Source organism: Chelonia mydas, chromosome 5 (genome assembly GCF_015237465.2).
Source record: "Chelonia mydas isolate rCheMyd1 chromosome 5, rCheMyd1.pri.v2, whole genome shotgun sequence".
NCBI lineage: Eukaryota > Metazoa > Chordata > Testudines > Cheloniidae > Chelonia > Chelonia mydas.
The window spans coordinates 105,966,323-105,990,851 of NC_051245.2; the positions used below are offsets into that span (position 1 = coordinate 105,966,323).

General features: G+C 39.7%; 1 protein-coding gene across 12 annotated transcripts in view; it reads right to left on the reverse strand.

The window, feature by feature from the left end:
- The window catches only part of NFIB (nuclear factor I B), a 220,782-nt gene that overhangs the window by 89,673 nt on the left and 106,580 nt on the right, over positions 1 to 24,529 (reverse strand). For all 12 annotated transcript variants that reach the window (XM_043546700.1, XM_037901978.2, XM_043546698.1 and 9 more), the window contains exon 3: positions 771 to 824. In XM_043546700.1, the coding sequence (XP_043402635.1) occupies positions 771 to 824 (54 nt within the window). The remainder of the gene's footprint in view (positions 1 to 770; positions 825 to 24,529) is intronic.

A 24,529-nucleotide genomic window follows, 5' to 3' on the forward strand; every position in this document is an offset into this window, starting at 1 on the left:
AGGACTCTAACATTATTTGCGTTGTCTTACCCTGTGAATAATTACACAAAAACAACGTTATTTAAAAACCAAGATTGAAGCTCTGAAGCAGATTTACCAGACTTTGGATGGAATTCTCAGCCCTAGAATGACTACATCAAAATATTTAGTGTTTGGCCTAAACAATGTGGAAGGCAAACTCTAGTGTTGATTTTCTTTTGATTCCTTTATTTTTAGTGAAATTCTCGTGGAGACAATTCACATTTAATCACTGGAATCACTTAAAAGAAATCCAACTACTAACAATGGAGCTTTTAAAACTATTGTGAGTTGACAACCTTGTATATAAGCTAAGCATATGTATATTTACAATGCATGCATAAAATAAAATTGCAGCAACAAACATTCTTGTAGACTTGGTCACTAACTTTAAAGACAGAGCAATGTTGTTATTGCCTTGGTACAGCAATAACTTCAGCTTCCGGAGGCCTTTATCAGAGTACTGAGATTCAGGATCTTGCCTCCTATCCCTTAGCCCAACCCCCACTTCTTAACTTTTAAGAAGCAGGAACAGAAAGAAAAATTCCTGTGATTAAATGAATCTTGATGAAACTACAATCAAGGAATTTGCCACTTCAAAAGAGCTAATATAATCACAGCGTGTCCTGATTATATGTACTTAGCAGTGCAAAATAGGTTGCTGACCAATTATGCACTCTTTTAACTATTAACAGTAGTATCTTTGTTCTCAAACAATGTTACATTGCACATGTCCTGGAACTCATATTTACCTGGTGGATTCTTGGCAGGATCATTGTGGCTTGGACTTCCTGATTGTCCAGAATCTACAAAGAAATCAAATAAATGTTTTAATAATTTGTTTTGAAAGTATCTCACAACCCTTATGAAGCTTCTTTAAGAACAAAGTATTAATTTAATTATAAGGTCATTTCCCTGCCTTTCTTCATGAAGGCATTTCTGTAGAAACATACTGTGTGACAGCCAAGTGGTTACATGCACACAGGTCATACAGTATGAGAAAACCAATATTAATGAGAGATCATTGGAGTACTAACCAGAAAAAGGAAAAGAACCAGAAGAGAAAGGCTTAATATTATTTTCAGAGGTGATCAAAGAGGGTGGGTGATCAACCAAAACTGAAGAAGAATGCCCTCCAGGCAAATATTCAGAGCATAGACATCAACACAGGAGTCAGGAAGGAATACCCTCCATCCTCCCATATGTGCAACCCTGCATAAGTAGCTAGGTGGGTTTGGGTAGCAGGTTTGACATCTTCCTCTGAAACATTTGGTATTGCCACTGTCGAGACAGAATAATGGACTAGGCGGATGATTGGAGTACTCTGGTATGACAATTCCCATTTCCTGATCCTTTCAGGCATCAGGCATTGGTCACTGCTGAAGGCAAATTACTCTATCTGATGGCCCAATGGTCTGACTTGATACAGTGCAACTCCTGTGTTCTGGTTCTGCCTACAGTGGGCACCGTGAATGGAATAGATGTAGCATGCCAAAAGTGACAAAAACAAACCCCGCATCCTATCTGCTAGTTATATCCACATTGACATCTACAGAAGAAAAGTAAGTGAAGTGCATTCTGCTCTGGATGTATGTGCATAAGGCATGAAGAGAAGAATGCAATCTGATGTATACGTAGCAGATGCTAAGTACAATCCTCATTCATAAAAATGATTATAACTATTCTTTGCTACATTCCCACAGCAGCAATATAAGTTACATCTTCCCTAAACATTTATATGGCTATATTTGGTCAAGAGCCCTTACTCCACCACCACAAAGTATCATTTACAAAATACAACGTGCAGAGAAAACTTAAATACAGAAAAGATAGGAAACTAAAGCAAAGGTACTTTTACTTCCTTTTTAATTCAAGATTAAGCCTTTCCACAACAATCTGTTGCTCTCTCTCTCTCGCTCTCTCTCTATATATATATTAAAAAATCCAGCAGTGTCATAATCTGAATTTAAAAAAAGACCATTGCCCTACTATGCAGCATTACTCAGTAATAGCATAGGTGTACAAGTGTATGGCATGGGAACACAGAAATTGCCATACCAGACTAGGTCCTGCCCCTCGGAGCAGCCAATGCAGGATCCTTCAGAGGAAGGTGTACCCCAATCCAAAAAGAACCTAAATATACAACAACACACCATGAGGGGGAATTTCTTCCTGACACTGCTAGTAGCAAATGATCAAGCTTCCATCTTGAAACAGGAGGGCTGATAATTTTAAAATAGCTAGAGTCATTGCACATGCTACCATTAAATATAAAATTCTCACATATATTTATGCCTGGAGGAGGAAGAGGGTCAACATCCACCCCAATTTGCCTTCATAGCTGCTGCTACTGTTGGTACGCAAGCTGCCCATCAGCAAGCCCTGCCTATTTAACACAGGGGACATTTCCTCCGTAGCTCCAGGGGTTGCCTCCATCAACACATCCCCCCACGGCTCCATCGCTGGAGATGCTTTAGAACGTTTCTATCTTGTTCTGCTTTTCCAAAGGCAATTACTAGTTTGGCCTTGAGATGGGTTTGTTTCCTCACTTGTTGCTTCTTCTGCCAAACTACCTGAGATTGGAGGTCACTTCTTTTCTCTGGTCAGATTATGCTAGATGGGCAGAGGCTTTAAAACCTTTTTTCCTCACCCTCGCCACAGGTCCTATCTTAATATTTTATGACATTGTATTTAAACAACGCTCCCAAACTAATGCAGATAACTGTGAATGGTAGATTAAAATGTCTAGCAAACAAAAGGAAAAACAGAGTGGCCTCAGTGAGGACCTCTCTTGTCTCTCAGTTCCCATCACTTTTCTTTATAGCTACAAGAGCTCGTAATGCAGGATGAGTCATTGATAACTTATCCTTTCCTCTACCACTATCTAAGGTCTCACTAAAATATGTATAATCTGCTATCCAAGTTTTGAAGGCATGGTTTGATTTGTCAGAATCTAAAATAGATTTATTTAGTTTATATAAGCTGATTCTATAGAAGAAAATATAAGGGAAAAAATCCATGCAAGTAAAAATACAGACTTAAAGCTGTACAGCGCTTGTTAAAGTTCTGGTAGGTAATCTATATCATAAAACTGAATCACCAGAAAATAACGCTAGGTCATGTAATGCAAGAGTTCTGAGAGTTATCAAAAGTTTTGGAACAAATGAATATATAAAAATGCTATTAGAAATTGCATTAGAATAAAAATTAAATTTCTCATTATCAACATATGATGCGATAGTTTCCCAACTGTACAGAACCCACACAGGAAACACCACTGACTTTTTGTCATGGAATTTTTTTCTGCATTCTTCCATCAGAGAACTAAAGTCCCCAAGCACAAAGGATGTGAGGGTGAGGCCCCTCCCCCAAACTCTGAATGCCCATGGTTTGCTTGGAACACAGGCCTTCCTGCAGGCCTGCCCTCTACTCTCTGGCAACTTGGGACACCTAGAACTCCCTTGGTCATAGCTACCCCCAGAACCACTCTTTCCTGGGAACTCTGCTGGGTGCCATGGAGACAATACGTGCCCCACCCAGACCCACCACCAGTTTGCCAAAGCCTGATGATCCACCATCACTGATGTCAAGACCCTCCCAAATCACCTTTCCGCATGGAATGGATAGATCTGTGCATGGAAGTTCTCCTCCACAGACCAGTCCCAGGGACATAACTAGAACTCAAGTTATCGGATACCTTTCCATTTTGACTCTACAGCAGTGAATCTTAGTACAGTACTTCTTTCTACCATCCCTTCACTGTTACTGTCTCATTGCCAAAAGATCAGGAACTAGTTACAAAAGTGGTGTGATGTCACAAAGGGGAGCTGAATTTTTTTTCTTCTTCCAAATTTATATTTTTACAGGCCTAACCTACATTACCAAAGACTACAGGAAAAATATATTAATGTTCTGGACTGCCTTTAAATTTGTTGGAATTAATATTTCATTAGTATTTCTAGCTTTTTTAGGTTATTGGTTAATCAGAAAACATTAGGTTGAAACTTTGGCTTCTTTAACATCTTGAACTAATGATAAGAAAGTGTTTGAGTGTAGAGAACTAGGTGGTTTGAATGATGTTACTATAGAGAAGCCACTGTTTCTTGAATAAACCTATATATAATGAGATATATGGTATTGTTCTTTATAAGTAATTTTATAACCAATTGCTAATAATTAGTACTGATCAAAGTCCTTTTGTGTATTGTATTCCCGTCTGTAACTCTTAATTTTCTGAACTGCCTAAAATATTTTTGAGATGTTGCTTTAAATGTAGTTCTTTGCATTGTATGCATATGCTTTGTGTTTGCATGTCATTTTTTGGTAAGATACCATGTAATTATTTTGCAAAATACAAAACAATGATATTTAAACTTAAATCAGCTAAGTTTCAATGTAATGCCAACTTTTTTGGGGGGTGGCGGGGTGCTGAAAAGGGACAGATTATGAAGGACTTGCTCCCACTGTGGAAATAAATGCTAATGCATATAAACGGTTCACTATCTGGCACTAAGTATAGCATTATTCTAATATACATTCTCTATTTCTGCAAATACAGTCTCTGATTATATAAATTAAAGCTAGCACAGAGGATTAATGGTTTTACATACCAGAGGTCCAAGGGTAAAGTCACTGCAGATGTGTAGATAAATGAGGTGTTAACTGAGTGGCAGATGCATATAAATACAAAGAACAGAGGGGGTACCTGGGAGTTCAGATAGACTTTATACTGGATCAATTTTTCACTTTGAGCCCTACCTGAAAATAACCTTTACAGTCTCATGCTGTTCCCATTCACTAAAATGCACACAGAATGAGATTTCTTTAGTTCTTGCAGAGCAATATGCCTTTAGCTTTACTCTATCACTTCCTGCCAATGTGGCAACCTTCAGGATTTTTAAACTTTATTTTTTTATATTAGTAATTTTTTAAAATTCCAATATTAAAACAAGATTATTATAGAATTTTCCACAATTGCAGATAGAAGTGGTTGACCTATTCATTACAATTTATAAAATCAGATTTGGCTTTTTATTCTCTTGTCTACTGCCAAATCATGATTTTTACAAATTTATTCCTTCATAGTGTCTTGATCAATTGATTCTACTAACATATTTGTGACTATGGGTTCTTGCAAAGAATGAATGTAAGTAATTTAATATTCTGAATTTTGTGTTCAGTCTAAGACACATGGGGCCTCCAGTGCCTTTTATCTTGATGTCAATGAGCTTTGGATCAGGCCCTGATACCTGTACAAAGTGCTACCCTTCTGATTTGCAAAGGTGTGTAAAAGTGTACAAAGTATAATGGAATCATGCCTATGATATATTTTTTGGTTCCTAACTCAATAACTTAACCATTATCAACAGAAACAGTGTCTGAAAAGAGTGACCGAAGCATGGCTTTTCTAAAGAAGGATTGAGGACTTTAGGGAGAGCCATAGAAAGTAAGCAGGCATAGTAAATGTTAAGACTTTTTAAAATCTTTTCTTGTTCTCTTCTGCACAAGAGCATTTGGCTAAGTTCATGGACTCCAGATTTAAAAATGGCAGGGTTTCCTTCACAACTGAGGGAGAAAGACATGAGACAGATTTATTGTCTTCTAGCTGATTTTAGATTCAATTTTGTCTTGTCACATTCTCACCAAATAATTTTGTGCATGAATATTGCTTTCCAAGAAGCCATATATATATATATATATATAGAGAGAGAGAGAGAGAGAGAGAATTTTTGGCAACCAACTTGAAGCAAATACACATTCATGCACAAATATGCTTATTCAGACAGATAAAAGCTCCTCCATGGAGATTTTATGGATTTGAATTTTCCAACTTTTTCCTTTAGGCTGCTTCTTACTAACTTAACCAGTCTTTTGGGTTCTTTTAAAAATCACCCTGCTTAAAATTCAGTCTCACAGCACTAGCCCTTGGATTGATTTTCCTGTATAGATGTCTCAAAGCTAATTATAATGGATTTCCCATCATTTATTGTCTCAGTACACTTATAGTACTTCCTGGGATTGATTCCTGTGGGTTCCTCAGAACTACATCAAATGTAGCTTCTCCTCTGCTTTTCTCCAGAATTAACTGTTCCAAAAGCCAATGGTTGATGGTACAGAGAATCATTACCCCAATGGCTAAACAACACAATTTATCTCTGGATAGCACAAGTCACCCTTTATTACTGTTCCAGTAGATTTTGTTGCAACCCTAAGATTTCTCAGCCTTCACTATATTAACTATCACTGTTCTGAAGTGCATGCTAGCAGTATGTTTAAATTCTTAAGACTCAGGATTTTTATACATATAGACTCTACCTTACATTCTCTCCGTCTGGAAATTTTCTTTCTATAGAAAGCATGAAACACAAGAGTCAAAGTGTGCTGGTATGTTTCCCCTGGAGCCTCAGCCCTAGAGTGGGAGATCAGTATTCCCACATTCTCAGATTTGCTGGTGAAACCTGATGACTGGAGCACTGCTCATTCCGTCTGGGCTTAGGCAACTCTCAGAAAATGCTAAGAAACTGAACCTACTTGTGTAGGATCTGCTGGGTCCCACGTCAGGGAGTGAAGAGAAGATTATTCATTGATATTGCCCCTCCCTACTGGGGAAGAGAGGAAGTGCCACCGGATGCCAACTTCCTGAGGGAGTGAAAATGTTGCTAGACACCCAGGCAGTGAAAAGAAAGCTGTTCTCCCTCTTAGACCCCACCTCTGGGAAGGGATGGGGAGATGTGGTCCCTCTCCCAAAGAGCAGCAGGAAGAGTACACATCCAATTAACAGATCCAGGAGAAATTGACCTGCTACAGCAGAGTGCTTGGGAAGCTTGTGACAGTGGAGGCCAGAACAGAGGGAGAAAAAGCACCTTGTCTTCTTCTCCCAGACCCCCATCTGTCACAGCAAGCAAAGGGTGGGAGGGAACGCATGGGAAGTCAGACAGAGTAGCAACACTTTCCATCTCAACTTCACCCCCTGATGGAATACTTTACCATTACTTCTCCAACTCTACAGTGTAATCTCTCTTTCTTATAGTTCATAGTAAACAAGTAAGAGAGCCCATTGATTATTCTCATTCCATGTTTCAGAAATGACAGTTATATCCACATTCCACAATGAACCAATTTGTTCTTTTAAGCTTTTTGCAGTTGGTGCACAGTTTTGAGTTCTGGTTGGAAAAACATTTGGTAGAACAAATTAAAATCAAACAAAAAAACCCACTATATCTTTTCTGTATCTTATAACTAAAAGCATCTTCCGTAACTTGTTTCAAAGAAAAAGAAAAAAAAACCTTTTAAGACTAATCAAGCAAAATTTCAGGGCAATGAGCTTCTTTTGTGAGTATTGGGGGTGAGGAGTGAGGTCAAAGTTCAGCCAAGATTTGAAACTCTGCAAACACTTATAAACATGTTTAACTTTATACCTGTGAGTAATTGCAGTCAAAGTGAATAAAGTTAAGCACATGCATAAATATTTGCAAGGATCAAGACCTTAACTGTGGAGTTACCACCTTAGATCCCTGACTGATACAATTAACTTTTGTGAATGGTGAAAGAAGAGTTCAGAGTAATTTAAAAAAAACAACAACAGAGGACAGGAGCTGGCAGCCAAAATAAAGAAGACGTATAACTCTTGTTGGGACTAAAATTACAAAATGTGTCATGAATGTCCAAAGGATGTATGGCCTTGTCTATACCACACAATAGCACCATTACATCTTGCACCTCTATTATTTAAGTTAAGTTAGTTAACTTAGTTAAGTTGCTATAGTGCAGTACATCCACACTAGCTATCCTGTTTCAGGAGCAAGCAATATGCCTCCCCTCCACCCAACCAACTCTCTCTCTCTCTCACATACACACACTCCCTCTCTCTCTCTCCTCCCCCCCCCCCCTCCCCCCCCCGATACCACTGCCAGGCCTATGGATTGTTGTACCTATAGTACAATTCCAGGCTCAGTTTCCTGGATTTCCCTGGAGCAGATGCCTAGGCTATTTGCACCTGCTCACCTTTTTTGTTTGCCCCTCAAATGGCTCTGTCTTGCACTAACACACACACACATTGTGAGGAGCAGGAGATATACCTTGCTATGCTCTCACTATAGCAGATGCCATGATGAAAGATCAACAGCTTCAACTGTCAGACGGTCTCTGGGCCTAGAGCGTACTATGGTAGTCACTGTTGCCTTTGGGCAGAGGTGCTCAGTGAGGTACTGTAGGTATACTGATTTTATTCTTTTGATTCATTTATTCCATTATTTTTACATTGTGTTGTGTGTGCATGTGTGTAAATACATTTGCAAGCAGTGGCTGCTGCATAAGACTTCCTTTCCCTCCTTTGTGCTTTTCAGGTGAATTCCTGTGAAAAAAATTCATATTACAAAACATAAAAACAAAGTGAAGGTTTTTTTTATTTTATCATTCTCTCTCATTCTTTGCTGTTCTAGGGGTTGGGGTATATGGTGAGGCACAGCGAATGGACAGATCTGACACCATCCAAGAACCAACTTGACTCTATTCAGGCCTATACATAGCTGGTAGGTGAGTGTCTTGAGAGGTGCAAGAGCCAGTACTGTGACTGCACATACTGTGAGAAAGGTTAAGTACCAATGCATCCCCAAATGTCACCCTCCAGTGTCACAGTGTCATTGCAGACAGCAAACACTAGTGTAGCTGTTGAACCAGTTTAACTGGTTTTCTCAATGTAGCTGCTACCTTTCAGTGACAGATCTGACAGCTTAGATTATAATGGTAGGCATGACTGAGGGGAAAGCTTAGGGACAGAAGAAATGAAAGGGGTAAGGCGGGGTGAGAGAGAAAGAAACAGCAACAAAAAGCAAAAAATACCAAGGAAAACAATATGACCAGCTAAAATGAAATAAAGAAAAACAAACGTCCATTCCTTCAACAGTCTGCTTTTTAAAGACTACTGTTTATCATTCTTTTTCTAATTTTGCTAGACCTTTAATTTCTAACATCTGTGGCATTTCACTTCAAGAAGCTAACTGATAAACTTTGTAGAGTCTTCTAATTAATTTTCCAGAATCAACTTCTTTTATTGCATAAGTTATCCGTTTTACACCTGATTACTCTAAATCACCGTGCAGCTTAAATTTTAAGTGCATTGTCCTCACTGGTTCACATGATGTAAGAGTTTGGTTATCACTTGTACACGTTGGGCAACATTTTATTTTCATTCTATTAAATGTTTGTTAAAATAACATCATAAACTCTGACATTGAAAAATTGTGTAAAGCTTCCCTGGTCTTGCATAAGTATTCAAATGTGTGGGAAAGTTTTTGTTTTCTCACTTTTTATAGGCCACTGTATTCTTTGGAACTACCTTCATTGCAAATTTGATTAACAGACTCAATATTGTGAAATGTTGACTATGACTTTATTTTTTTTATTGGGAACCCCTAGACAATTTACTGTATGTGTTACAATTTACACCAGGGGTGGGCAAACTTTTTGGCCCAAGGGCCACATCAGGGTATGGAAATTCTATGGTGGACCATGAATGCTCACGAAATTGGGGATTGGGGTGCAGGAGTGGGTGAGGGCTCCGGCTCCGGCTGTGGGTTCTGGGGTGGGGCCAGAAATGAAAAGTTCAGGGTGTGGGAGGGGGGCTGTCGACTGGGGCAGAGGGTTGGGGTGCGGGGGGGTGAGGGCTCCAGCTGGGGATGCGGGGTTGGAGGTGCAGGAGGGTGCTCTGGACTGGGACCAAGGGGTTTGGATGGAAGGAGGGTGATCAGTTCTGGAGCAGGGGGTTGGGGCATGGGAGGGGGTCAGGGGTGCAGGCTCCAGGCACAGCTTACCTCAAGCAGCTCCTGGAAGCAGCAGCATGTCCTGCCTCCGGCTCCTATGCAGAGGCGCAGCCAGGCATCTCTGCGCACTGCCCCTTCCCACAGGCGCTGCCCCCTGCAGCTCCCATTGGCCACGGGGCAGGGACAGCATGCCGCTGCTTCCGGGAGCCATGCAAAGCCATGGCACGAGCAGAGCAGAGCAAGCCTCTGACCCCACTCCCTGGCTTGAGTACCGGAGAGAGGCCAACCCCGGGCCCCACTCCCTGGCAGGAGCTCTAGGGCCAGATTAAAATGTCTGAAGGGCCAGATGCAGCCCCCGGGCCGTAGTTTGCCCACCTCTGGTTTACACCAAGGACGAAACAGCAGCACCAAAAGCAAGGAGATTGGCTTGTGTGAATGGGGTGTTGGCAGGAGATAGTTTCACATATTTTCACAGAAAGTACATATCAATATCGGCATCTTCCATTTCACAGACAGAGATTGAGACCATCTCTTCCATTGTATCAGTTCCTTCTTTGATAAGGGCCTCATTTTGATACTCTTATTCTACAAGTAATCCCATTCATTAGGACTGCTCTGAAGTGAGGTACTACTCAATGTAAGCAAGGGTATCAGGATCTGGCTCTAAATGTTTACAGAGAATTTAGTGCTCACATGAATGGTGCTGGATTGACACCCTGAGAAACTGAAGTCAGGCATTTACCCAGAGCACTTGTGGCAGCCGTTCAATGTTACCCACACAACACTGACCTGCCAATGTACCTCAACCATGCTGTGGAAGGACCATGTATCTCTAGGCTACAGAGAGCAGTTCTGTCATCCATTATATCCTGAAATGGTCTTAATAGTTGTCAGTTTGTGGGCCTGCCTTCTAGAAATCTGAATATAACCATCAAACTCATTTGTATACACTGAACAACTACAAAAATAATACAGTCAGTTATTACAGACTACTGGTATATTCAAACCAGTAACCTAGTGAAAATCCATTCAGCCAACTACCTCCCTGCCTCCTTCCCTTTTGCTTACCTATCATTAGCCCCTACTTCAGGGAGCTGTAATGAGAATTAAGGAGTAGATCCTTTGGAAGACATGCTGAACTGACTCAGAGAAGGCAGGATTTGGTTAACATGAACACACCATTTCAGGAGCCAATTGGGTACTTGTAAGGAACTCATGCAGCTTGTGCTGGGCACGTTATCTTGTTCCATGATAGTACTATAACTGCTGAGCTATAATGTTAACTTTGAAATGTTTCTGACTTTTAGTGTTCGTGGATCTTTAAAAAAGCAGTCCAGGGGCGACCACAAGTTTAAAAAAAAAAAAAAAAAGGAAAAACATCTCGCCCCCCCACCATTATTGGAGTATGTTATCTCTGTGTTGCTTAGGGAATTTAGAAATCCAAAAGGTCATGACTCACTGCCAGGTTCACTTCTTGTTTTAAGAGTAGCTCAACCTTCTGCTATAAAGTCACCAAACTGGTCACTGTCAAGATTATTAACTTTTCTACAGAGCGTTTTAAAAAGGTAAATATAAAGTAGTAATTAAATCAATATTATGTAATATGTTTTTTCATTTGTAATCTCAATTAAATTAATTAACTGGCTCAGCTCTTGTTTAGTTTTTAAACTTCCCTAGTTAAGAAATGGAACACTGGGACTAAATCCAGTTTTCCTACAGAGGAAAGAAATTCAAGGAAACGCTAACTAGAACCAAAAGAGCAATAAGCAAACTTTTCAGCTTTGTGTTCCATGTACAGATTTATTTTTTTAAATTTAAATTCCCTCATTTGTTTATGTAAAATAAATCACAACACTTATTTATTCAAAATATTTCTTATACAATTTATAAAGGCCCGTATGTTATTGTTTTTGGAAACTGAACGACTTTGTCCTGCTGTTTTATAGATACATTTTTGCATGGGATACAATCAAACAAAACAAAAGTTAAAAGATTTATATTTCTTTCATGACCTGAAATCAACACTTCCCATAGCTCATAATATTGGCTGATCTCTTCTTTGACAGGTACTTTAAGGGGAGATTTATGTAGATATCTTGCCACATGTGGATGAATGTGATATAATAAAGTTTCTTTCCAAAAGTTTTTGGATACAGTAGGAAAAGATGAGATATGAATGCATAATCTTTCCCATCCGGGAGATATCGTGGATTTCAGTGATGCTTTGTAATGTACAATTGTTCTGGGAAACCAAGAAATCTTTTATAGGCCAGTAGGTAGTGTAAAAGGTAGCACTTGGAAAATATGAGCTGGAATGCTATCACAGTGAAAGGCTTAATCGGAGAGTTAGAAATAAAAACCTTGCATAACATACAGATTAGTGAGATACTCCATGTTCTCAGATACAATAACAGAAATGAAGCAGAGCCAAAATTGCATATATCCTTCACCTACTAAGTTTTTCCACACAGAGCCATTATATTGTGAAAGACACAAAAAGTTAACCTAGTCATGTGATCTGACCAGCTAAAGACGTGGGGTGAAACCTGGCCCCACTGAAGTCAATGGAAATTTCTGCACTGACTTTAATGGAGCCAGGATTTCACCCACTGAATAGTATTTTTGGCCCTTAGAACAACAAGTGTTCATGAGATAACATGTTTTCCGTTCCATAAGACAGCCTAAAAATAGCGTCTTTACTGAGGATAATCATACTACTGTGAAATCAGTTTTCTTCGCTAAAAAATAAAACCCAGGGCAGTGAGTCTCAGAGCCTTGGTCAGCTGACTCGGTTTACAGAGCTCAGACTGCAGGGCTAAAAATAGCAGCATAGCTGGTCCAGCTCTGGCTGCTGGAGCCTGGGCTCTGAGACTCTGTGAGGGGGAAGGGTCTCCGAGCTCTGTCTCCTGCCTGAACTGCAATGTCTGCAGCCTAGGCCCCGTGAGCCTGAGTCAATTGACCTGGGCTTTGAGACTTGGCACTGTGGGTGGTTCTTTGCAGTATAGTCATACCCCTAGTGCAGGGGCTGGCAACCTTTCAGAAGCGGTGTGCCGAGTCTTCATTTATTCACTCTATTTTAAGGTTTCGCGTGCCAGTAATACATTTTAATGTTTTTAGAAGGTCTCTCTCTCTTTTTTATCTTATTATATTATTGTAACTAAACTATGGTTATATGTAAAGTAAACAAGGTTTTTAAAATGTTTAAGTAGCTTCATTTAAAATTAAATTAAAATGCAGATCTTATCAGTTCAGTGCAGTGGTTCTTAACCTGGGGTGCACGCACCCCCTGGGGATGCGAGAGGCCCTTTCTGGGGGTGTGAGACCTGCGAGATTTTTTTAGAAGGTAAATCATCGAAAACACAAATTAAGCACAGGCACGTAAGTACAACTACTTTGTTTCATCAAACCTATGTATTTATTAACATGTTACATTTTTTAACAATTACTGTAACAGACAAAGTTTTTAAGTTTTCAAGTTTTTAAGCTAATTGTAGTGTAATTTTTGATAAGGGGTGAGAGAACATATTTTGAGAACTCCAGACCGTTAGCGGGCCTAGTGGGGCCAGGTTTAGCGTATTAAATTTCTCCCCACAGGAACGTGCTACTTACGGTGTACTACTTACGGCTGCCAATCCTGGTGCTCCGCAAATATCACATTCCTACAGGGAGAAAGTTAATACACTACACCAGAGGACAGAACCCCAGACCGGCGGCGGGCTGAGCAGATCAGGGGTCCTGGGCCGCCGGCTCCGCTCAGCCTGCTGCCGGTCTGGGGTTCTGTTCACCCAGGCAGGCTGAGCAAGGGGTGGTGGCGGCCGGGACCCCGGCTGGCAGCATGCCGGTAAAAATGGGCTCGCGTGCCACCTTTAGCATGCATGCCGCAGGTTGCCAACTCCTGCCCTAGTGACATCTACAGGCTTTAGCACCAAAGCAAGTACAGTACAACAGGTCCTATAAGGAGAGAACTGTATTTCTTTTTAACAGGAATAAATATATTTTGTTATATATAATATTAATAACCAGAACCCCCACTTTATCATAATATTAAACTTTATAATGGTACTTCGCCTGTCTATAGCACTTTTTATCCAACAGTCTCAATGTACTTTACAAACATTAATTATCAGAGCCTCACCAGGCCCCTCTAAGGTAAGTATTATCCCCATCTATGCCAGTCTCCTAAAATAGTAAGTACTCCACAACACTACATGCTAATAGTGAAAACAGCAACAATTCAGTTAAAATATTGGTTTATTAAAGAACACCAGGCTAAGACTAGAAAAGACTTTTCTTGTGCATTCCAGAAAGGAGGACTGATTTGTCAAAGCCAACAATGAACAGTGTGAGGTGATCGCTGTGCCAGTAAGTGCAAATGTGTTTGAGCCCAGCATCAATTTTTAATGAAACTTTTAATAGAAATTTTGATATTATCCTACTGTATCTAAACACTATATAGCATATATTGCATTGTTGTTTATCAGAAGATTCCTCCATCGTTAGATCGTATTTATCATGTCGAGTGCTGTGGGCAGGCAAGAGAGATTGAAGTGCAAGGATACTGTAGCAGCCATGATTTAAGTTTTCAGGACTATATTGCTGTTTATCTAAAATAACCTCTAGTATAACAACAGCACTGTATATTTTCAAATACATTTTGCAGTTCGTACTGCATATGCAGGGGCAAACTTTCAGATTGCTGCTGAGAGGAATGGGCACAACTTCTGATCTCTAAGACATCTAGCAGGAATGTTAGAGTACTAGTATTGCATCTGTTTACATTCAACAGAAGTAAAGTATATAGCATGACTAACGGTAAATTGCAGATTTTTATTTAACACGGTTTTTGGCAAAAGTGTTCTGATTTACTATAGATATTTCACACTCAATATATAAATTATGCTATCTATGTATTACTCACCCAGTATTTAACACAGATGAGTTATATTTTTCCTTCTTATGCGAGCGTCTGCTGAAGTTATAGAGGGCACAGGGCCCATGATACTGGGAAGTCTACCCAGAGGAGAGCCCATCCAGACCACAGACCTTAATACACCACAAGGTTGTCTTTGTTGGGAGTCAAAAGCATTATAAATGAGGTGCCTCCCAGGTTAAAAGCTCCAGGATTTTCTTTGCCTGTACTTGTAGCATGTCCAAGGAAGCATCATGTTCCTGATTCTGTTAAACTGGCCTAAAACTGGTGTAAAAGAGTAGAGATTCAAGCTTCACATATACTGATGCGTTTGCAACTAATGAAACTCAGAATTCACTGCAATGGTTGATCCATTATTCCTATTAAGACTCCTAAACAGTCCCTGAAGAGGCCAAAAGTACAAAGAATCTAGAGTTATGCTGCAAGTTTTGATGTGAGACAGAGAAAAAGGCTCGTTCCTACTACAATGTACAAGTATATGATGAAAGGGTGATAAATGTTTTAATCACTTTAAAAGAAAAAGATGGGAGAAGAAAGAAAACTGTTGCTCAGGAAAACAAGTTTGCTGAGAAAGGAAGGTTTCCACTTATACCTTTTTTTAAAATTGGGTGTATCAAATACATATCGACTGATGTTTAAGTTTATCCTACTACTCAGCAATTAAGGTTGGACAAGTGGTTCCATTCCAGGGCCTCATTTTCAGTTATGGATAATATTTTCATTCTTTTACCTTTGTGGTTGAAATTTGCCAGATTTGTTCTGTCCAGAAATGAATGTTTTGTTAAAATCTGAGCCAATATGATTCAGCGGTTTTCAAGGACACAGCATGGAAAAAATATACTTCCCATTATAAAATAATTTACACTCTCTCTCTCTCTTTCATAGATACATCATGTGCCAGCAGTGCCCCTCTGCCATGTACATTGGCCAATACTGGACAGTCTCTACGTAAAAGAATAAATGGACACAAATCAGACATCAAGAATTATAACATTCAAAAACCAGTTGGAGAACACTTCAATCTCTCTGGTCACTCGATTACAGACCTAAAAGTGGCAATTCTTCAACAAAAAAACTTCAAAAAGAGACTCCAACGAGAGACTGTTGAATTGGAATTAATTTGCAAACTGGATACAATTAACTTAGGCTTGAATAGAGACTGGGAGTGGATGGGTCATTACACAAAGTAAAACTATTTCCCCATGTTTATTTCCCCCCCCTTTACCCCCCACTGTTCCTCAGACATTCTTGTGAACTGCTGGAAATGGCCCACCTTGATTATCACGACAAAAGGTTATTTCCCCCCTGCTCTCCTGCTGGTAATAGCTCACCTTACCTGATCACTCTCGTTACAGTGTGTATGGTAACACCCATTGTTTCATTTTCTCTATACATATAAATCTCCCCACTGTATTTTCCACTGAATGCATCCGATGAAGTGAGCTGTAGCTCACGAAAGCTTATGCTCAAATAAATGTGTTAGTCTCTAAGGTGCCACAAGTACTCCTTTTCTTTTTGCGAATACACGGCTGCTACTCTGAAACCTATTAACAATATGTAACTCTGAACAAAGTGGGACTAAAGATGCCAGATAATTGTGCTCTGTTCATCTCCACATAAAAGGCCAAGTATGGGTAGAGGTAGAGAAACTTATATTTTCTCCTGTTATGTGCCACAAGCGTGACCACAAAGTGGCCAGTATAGCCCTCAGCTTAAATCAATACATATTTTATAAACCTTAACTACAGGTGTCCGTACCAGTGCCACCTGTAACGTATATGTATTCACAAGCACCTTCTTTATTTTCCCACATCTAATATGTAGTATCTATTCTAAGTAATAGCACTTCTAAGTAATAGCACTGGTGAAAAAATCAGCACCCTCAATGGATGAGCTATCTGTCTACTTTGGCATTTTATAATAAATAATAATAATGAACCTCTAAATCAGTGGTTCTCAGCCCGCAAGCCACTTACGACCCAATCAGCACACAGCTCAGGGCCATACAGGTAGTACATGTATTGCGTGGATGTGGCCCACATAAACACCCAGAGAAGTACATATGCAGCCCACAATGCTAAATAGGTTGAGAACCACTGATCAAAAAGATCCTAAGGTGCGTGTCCATTACCTGCAGTTTTAAGCTACAGAAATACAAATATAGTACTGTGCATGACGAAAAGCAGAATATTTCCATTTCTTTTTTGCTCTCCTACAAGTTACAAAAGAGTCAAACAATTTTTTGTCCAAAAAAAAAAAAAAATTATTTTCTGGCTGAAATTTTGTCTATCTAGTTTTAAACAAACAGCAATTTTTAAAAATGTTTTTCCCGCAGTCTCCTTATATCGTAGTGTCATTCATTTATGTTAATTCATAATACATTAAGTACAAGATGTTCAAGTCCTACCACATGCTGCCCTAGAGACTATAGTTCTTGGGCCAGTATTTTAAGAAGTGCCTGCCCTTACACTGCCCTTGCACAGTACTTTGCATAGACTGCTTCTGCATCAACCCTGGATCATTACAAAGTTTGTATTCACTGCCTCCTATTGGTTTCAATGGGAATCAGCCTGAGTAAAAACCTCAGTGAAAACTAAGTAAAGGACCCCAGAATTTGGCCCCCAAGGAAGATTAGCCGTGGATCTGGTGAGCTGCCAGCACCTGGCACATTACTGAGCCATTCAGTTTTTGCTAAGGCTTTTCCCTGATAGGAAAGAATCAAACTCCTGCTGGCACTCTTGGTCCAATAAAAGATATTATCTCACCCACCTTGTCTCTGGATACTTAAAGTTACAGAATTACATAACAGATTCTGTCACATGGTATTGAAAGACACAAACTAACATAATTTTGCTGGGGAGACAGGAATAAATGGGATCTAGTATGGTTTTATTTGTAACAATGTACATAGATTTACTCCCAAAAATTAATTATATTTTCTCCACAAAAATAGGATCTTGATAAATCATCTGCCAAGTCTGAGTTGCCTGTAGCTACATAGAAGTAAAGCTGTAAAAAATGCCCAACCCCCTTGAAACTACTACAGAAACTCGAATTACGGTTCAGGGTGGAAGAGGAGAAGGGGCAGTCCTAATGGTTCCCAGACATATATTATGGCTCCAGGGTGAATACATTTGGACATGGAAGGTAACTACTACAACTAGCTCATCTTTCACAACTGTGAGAAGGGCATTCACAGTTCAAAAGTCCTTTTTTTATTTATGAAACAACTTTCTGCTAGATAAGGATACAGCACAGAGTTTACCCCAAACATTCCTTTCTACTTTTATGAGTTCATTTATGTGGAGGGCTACATGTACTGAAATTATAAATGTATATAGCATAAAGGTTATCTTAAATACACTCAGACAGGTCTAGGGCTTTGTGGGGGATTAACTCTAATGGGAATGGAGCAAGTAAATCACTTGTGCATTGCTGGAAGAACAGATGCCTGGAAAACAGAAATAGCAACAGCATTTTCACCATGTGATTTTCTTACAGAAAAATGTCAGGTGGCTCCGAAAGGTGTCACAGCTAAAACACCATTGCTTACATGCTGAATCTATTTTCAGCACATAACAACAGTAACCATCCCTGCTCCCTCCATTTGCAGCGCAACTGCATATTCAAGTTTCAGCCTGCCATACTTACGTCTACAGCCCATCACCCAGAGTTCCACATATATACAGTGTGTACACAGGTAATTTTGGCTGTGCAATTTTTATACCTTTTTTCACATGCGTTAAATCAGTTGCCCCAAAGGAGTGAGGCGTCCTCTCAGAGTGGCTGCTCCTGAACATTTACCTGAGAGCAGGGTAAGGTCACTTTGTCTGCGCTGTCTGAGCAGCCTGGTGGGCAGTCTTGAAAAGTTTACAATCCCAAGGCGTGACTTCAGTTGCACTTAGGTAGCAGCACTGGTTATAAACAATTCTGGTTTCTATTCAAACACAAATCACCTTGATTTCAATTTGTCAACATTAATCATTGAGAATCAAATACTTTAAGTTACAGGAAGATCGACCTGTCCTGTAAATAACTTTTACATTTATAAATAGTTAAAATTATATTCCCTCTGAGTGTTGTTTTATATGAAGTGAGTCTACCAACATCCTTTTATGTCTGCACCTAGGTTTCCCAAAGATGTTGCACAGCTGAATAATAAACAGCATTCCCCTAAGTGTATATAAGAAATGAAATGGGAAGGGCAATGGAGACCTTTCAGGGCAATAATAGGAGTGAGTACATGAGAAAATCCAGTTCTCTCATGAAAGACAATATGGTGTAGATCCGTATGTCTCAATCCACTGGGCGTGACTCACAGGTGAATCTTACAGACTGTCGACTAGTCAGACCCCATAGTTAAGAGAAATCAAACCAAAAAACCCTCATTAAAATGCTGCAGGCTGTGGGACGCAGCAGAAATGAAAGAAAGAGAAGCTCTGCCTCCCGCTCCTCACCTTGCCCCGCACCTCTGCTCCCTTCCCTTCTTCATCCTCCCCTCCCCCATCTCACTCACCCCTTCCTTCCAAAAACCTCTCCCCTGCCTGAATAATAGTCAGCTCTTTAAAAGGTGCCACTGAGCTCTGGGCTGGCAGATCCAGAACTAGCAAACCTCCATCAGTGGCTGCAAACAGTAAGATGTCGATGGGACATGCCAAGAAACTGTGGCTGTTTTCTGAGTCTTGAGTAGTAAAGATTGAGAACTACCGGCTTAGTTGACTAAACCTGGACTCCCATAGTTCTAATCTCATCTCTCACAATGACTCGCACTCTAGTGGGCATGGCCTAAAGCTTTCTCCACAGTGGCATTTTTCTTAAAATCCCTCGCTGCTGCATTAACGCTAATGCACTTCCACTGCTGACAGCAACAATGTGGGCACTAGTGTAGACAGAGCATGCATTTTTACCATAATATTAACAAGGCCTGCTCAGGACAGGGTCAGAGAATATGATGACAGAATACCAGCAGCTAGTCCATACTAGGGAACGGTGTCAGTATTAGAGGAAATGTGGGAGACTGAGAAAAAGGCCAATATAGACTTTGGCCAAGATTTGCAAAAGTGACATGTGAGTCTGGCACTTGTTTTCCAATACACAGTACTGCTCAAAATTAAATTCATTCACAAAGTTAAAATACCCTCCATAACAAAGCCTTTTGTGTGCTTGGAATTTAAAATGTCTATGCCCCTCCTAGAAAGTCTACAATTATTATCCTGCTTCTCTGTCATATTTTATCAAATACTTCCATACGCACTGCTATTGATAACTGCATAAAGTCAGGATTCAAGAAATGGAAACAGCACACAAAGCCAGAATACCATGACAATAAGAGTAAAAAACTAAAGCTTTCCACTAAGTTCAGTCTACAGGTCACTGCAGCTGGTTAGACAGTAACTGCCAAAGCCTATTTTTACTCAAAACAGTCTTTACCAGCAGACTTGGTTGTGGTGCTGTGTGTAACATTGTGAGGACCACATGATCACAGGGATATCACATAAGGAGTGAGAAAGGCACACAAATACTTCAGAAATGTACAAGAGATTAACTATTTGAGAACATATTAGCATTGTCTTCTTAAATTTATCATCACAAACCCTTTTTAATAATAAACAGATGCAACTGAAAGAAAGTACAATCAGTATCTTGCTGCAATAAAATATAAATTAGGCTAAACGGGCATAATAAAAATCACATGGTAGGAAAAGGCATTTATTAAGCAACGAGACACAACAAGGAGGACAGCGATTGTGGGACACACCAAGAGATATGATTATGAGGCAAACTCTTAGGATCATATCTTCCCAGGAGATTAGTGGAGTGGAACCATGATAAGCAACAGATAAGTCAACTTATCTGGGTTGACTGTTGAAATGTGGCTTCTTCCCATAATTCTGTACTTCATAAAAAAAGATTTCTGTAGTCTACCCTGCACACACATGATGATTTCCACACTAATCTCCAGCAGGAAGTAGGTTTAACTGAACAGATGAGTTAGTTCTTAGCACAGAGCACCACTAATACACTAATTTACTATCTTGAAGTTTGTGAAAATCAAGTTCATGGCTTGTGGTGAAGACCCACACCTCTTAAATGGATTAAATGCTGATAAACAGCATTTGTAAATATGAAAACAATAATCATTTGGATGGTTGCACAAGCAACTCATTTAATTCCCCAGAATTGGTATTATCACTATCCCAGTGAGGTTGGTAGGCAAGGGAAATTACCTCAAGCTGAATTGAGTTCCTGCACGCATGTACACACACATACAAACACAGGGCAGGGCAGTAACACTTTAAGGCATCATTGTTAATGGATGAATCAATGCCAATATCACAAAGCAAACATTAGTAATCAAGATCATCAAACTGATTGCAGACTCTCCCAGGATTATATTTCCTGTAAGACACCACAAAAGCAGGCAACGTTGTGAAATATGGTAACACTGCTCCCACATTTCATTTCCAACGGCAAGAGAAAATAAACTACCTCCACACCAATACTCAGAAATACCCCAAAACTCTCCTCTGAGAATGAGGAAATCAAGAAACATGAACTAAATTATCACTGAAATATTCCCACCTCAATCAGGAGCCAAATATGGACAGCAGTCTGTGAGCCACAGTCAAACACCACAGGTTTGAGGGAATACCTTCAGGATATACGGAGAACAGTAACAGTGATTGATACTATCAATAATATAACAGTTTCTTGTTACATTTAGGGAAGAGGACATGAATGTTAGTAAATTACCTGCTGGTATGCAATGAATTTAGTACACACTTTGTTGTGTGTGTGAAGTCAGAGGTGTTTTCCATGTGCAATGCTCACCATTACTAACACACACACAGTGCTATTTTGCTTATGAAATGTGTGATGTCTCACCCAATTTAGCACCCATGTTATAATAGACTTTAGAAATACCAATGTATACAACATTTTTAAAAAATCAAATCTAAAATAAAACTCTCACCCATATGGGTAAATAAACTAAAAACCAACAATCCACCCGTTGCCACAACTCCTCACAATTCCAACCAATCCTCACCCTTTCACTCACCCCGCACACCTAGGAATATTCCTCAACCATGCAGCATGGCTTTAACAGCCACACTAGAATATCCCTAGCATGGGCGATTAGAAAGCATGAAGAACTAGGAGGAAACAAGATACCTTTACTAGCTTACATGCGAGAGACAATCAAATACTGCTTATCATCAAGGGTGTGATTTTTAAACACACATGCTCACCTCACTCTTCTTATTGCTGTTACTGAAAGACTATATTTGTTGCTGTTACTGAAAGACTATATTTGTTGGAGGGAGGCTGGGCAGATGATGAAGGCGGTCAATTTTTGTGCTGGAACCTGCTGAAATTACCTGTTTTGGGGACGGAGCAAAATGTGAAGCTGAGAATTGATATTCATACTTGGATGAATCATTTGAACAGAACGCTCCCCTCAGATAAATGCAATTTTACAACCCATGTAATTATGTAACCCAGTCATGTTGCCTTATGGCCACTGTTATTATCAGCTTCAAATTTTTATTCCAAAACCAAGAAATAAAAGCGTTTACATGGATGTTATGGTCATGGTAAGAAACAATATGGAAATAAAAGTAGTAGACAAGCTTTCTTGCTTTATCTCTGCAAACTAGTAAGAAGTTTCATCAAAAACAAGAGAGAAATTAATACAGTTGATCATGAACAAAATAAGTATGAAATGCCATTCAGTGTCACTATCAATTCAATGGCTTGTAAGAAGTCCATCAGTGAAATTTAGGTAACAAAAGGGAATGTACTCAACAGCCCCAAATCTCTGGTCATGACAATTCCCTTCACACAAACTATCTCTGCTTAGCTATCAGGACAAATGTATAGATGCTAAAAGAACAATCTATTAAACCCATGTGACTACAGCAGCCTCAGAAGATATGGAAAATTGAATCCCAAAATGTGTATCTTGAACAGCCCCCTTGTATAATGTGGCAGTATAAGTAATCAAAAGTGCATACACATCAATCCAGAAAAAATTACATATTTTTTTAGTTCCTTTAAGGTTCACAGAGCTTTACCCAGAATTCCACTTGAAACATCTAATGCTGACTCACTGTGAAAAGTTTGCAAAACTTTAGTAAATGTGTACTGTAAAAAAAAGTTCTGGAACTACCAGCTATATTTTGTATCCTTGCATTAATCTGAATACAGAAGGACAGAAAGAAAATACAAATATTGGCATAGGTGATTTCAAGACTTAGTTGCTTGACCTTTTTGTAAGAAGCTTTTTGGCATCTAGGACTTGGCAGCATCTGTGAAGGCCAGGCCAGGACAAAGAGGAAGACAGGAAGCATAGAGCTGGCCATGTCTCCTTGGCAGCCAGCATTGCAACAGGGTGAACTACCACCTCGTTGCCAAACCAGAAACAGTGGGGGAAGCCCAGATAGTTGGCAATCACATACTGCTGTATTGTACATCCTAAACTCCAAATGCCTGATAAACTTAAATGCTATGCCAGACCCTAATCTATTTAAACTTCTACTGTACTTGAGAACACTTTGTTTGTCCTTATTTGTGTGTTTCCTAAAGAAATGACGCAGTAGTAGCATGCTGAAAAATGTGCATGCTGAAAACTAGTTCTCATTACAGGGTTATGCTTTCAGGGTTTCCCTCAAAGCTCTATTAAAAGAGTGGTAGGCATTCCCCAATTACACTTTTGCTTTCTGTCCCCAATTTTTCCCATTACTGGGAACGACAGCCTCTAAACACACACGATAACTTAGAATAATACCAATATAGCCAAATTAAGTCCTCTTCTTTTAAAATGTTTTAAACTTCTTATTACATTTGGGGCACATATTATGAAAACTGGATAACTCTCTCTATCACACACACACACACACACACACCCCTCTCCTTCTACAAACCTTAGAGGAAAACCCAGATTTGAAAATTAAAATGTTTAAACCCCTGATCCTTGGGTCCAGCTGAGCTGTGTCCAGTGTATGACCCAAGATAGGGTTAGGGGGCAAAGTTAGCCTTACATCTCACCTGTGTTTTTCTGATCCCTGAGACTGCAGGGGGCTGGTTCGGACCCTGGTGTAAGTGAGAGCAGCCTTCAGGACTTCTTTATCTTACATCGTCCTGCAATGGCCTCCATACAGATGTTGTGGAAGGGCACAGTACACTTCAGTTATGCTCCCTAACATGCCCCTGGCAAGCTTCTCCGTGGCGTCTGTAGGCCATCTGGTGATTCTCCTATAGCAGGGAAAACCACAGCTGAACACGTAGGCCAGCTTTAAGGATGCTTTGTGCAGCCAATGTGGTGCAAAGCAGCTTTTTGGTCCAATCATCTAGCCGTATGTCTTTTATTAATCTTGCTAATGTGCAAAGAACAAGAACTACTTCCCTTTCAATAAGCACACAACAGTTTCTGAAAGTTATATTTTACAAATCTTTATCAGTTATTTATGGAATCAACGTAACATAAATTGGGAGTCAACTGACATCACTGTGATTACTGCAGCAAAAGTGTGTGTGTGACACTCAAACTTTTTGACCACGCCTGCACCATCACATACAAACCTACATAAAATGACCACCATATACTTAAAATATAATTAAAATGAACTACACTGCACTATTTTTCAATGAAAATCTCCCACATTGCCTGGGTCGGCATTCACCCAGGCTTCCTAGGCTGGGGTGCCAAGTTTTCTTTATCTCTCACCAAGTTTAACTGTTCTGAAGATATTAGAAAGTATACTATGGTAAAGAAAACTCTTGAATCAAAAGCGGACCTTTTCTGGCTGAGACCATAGGT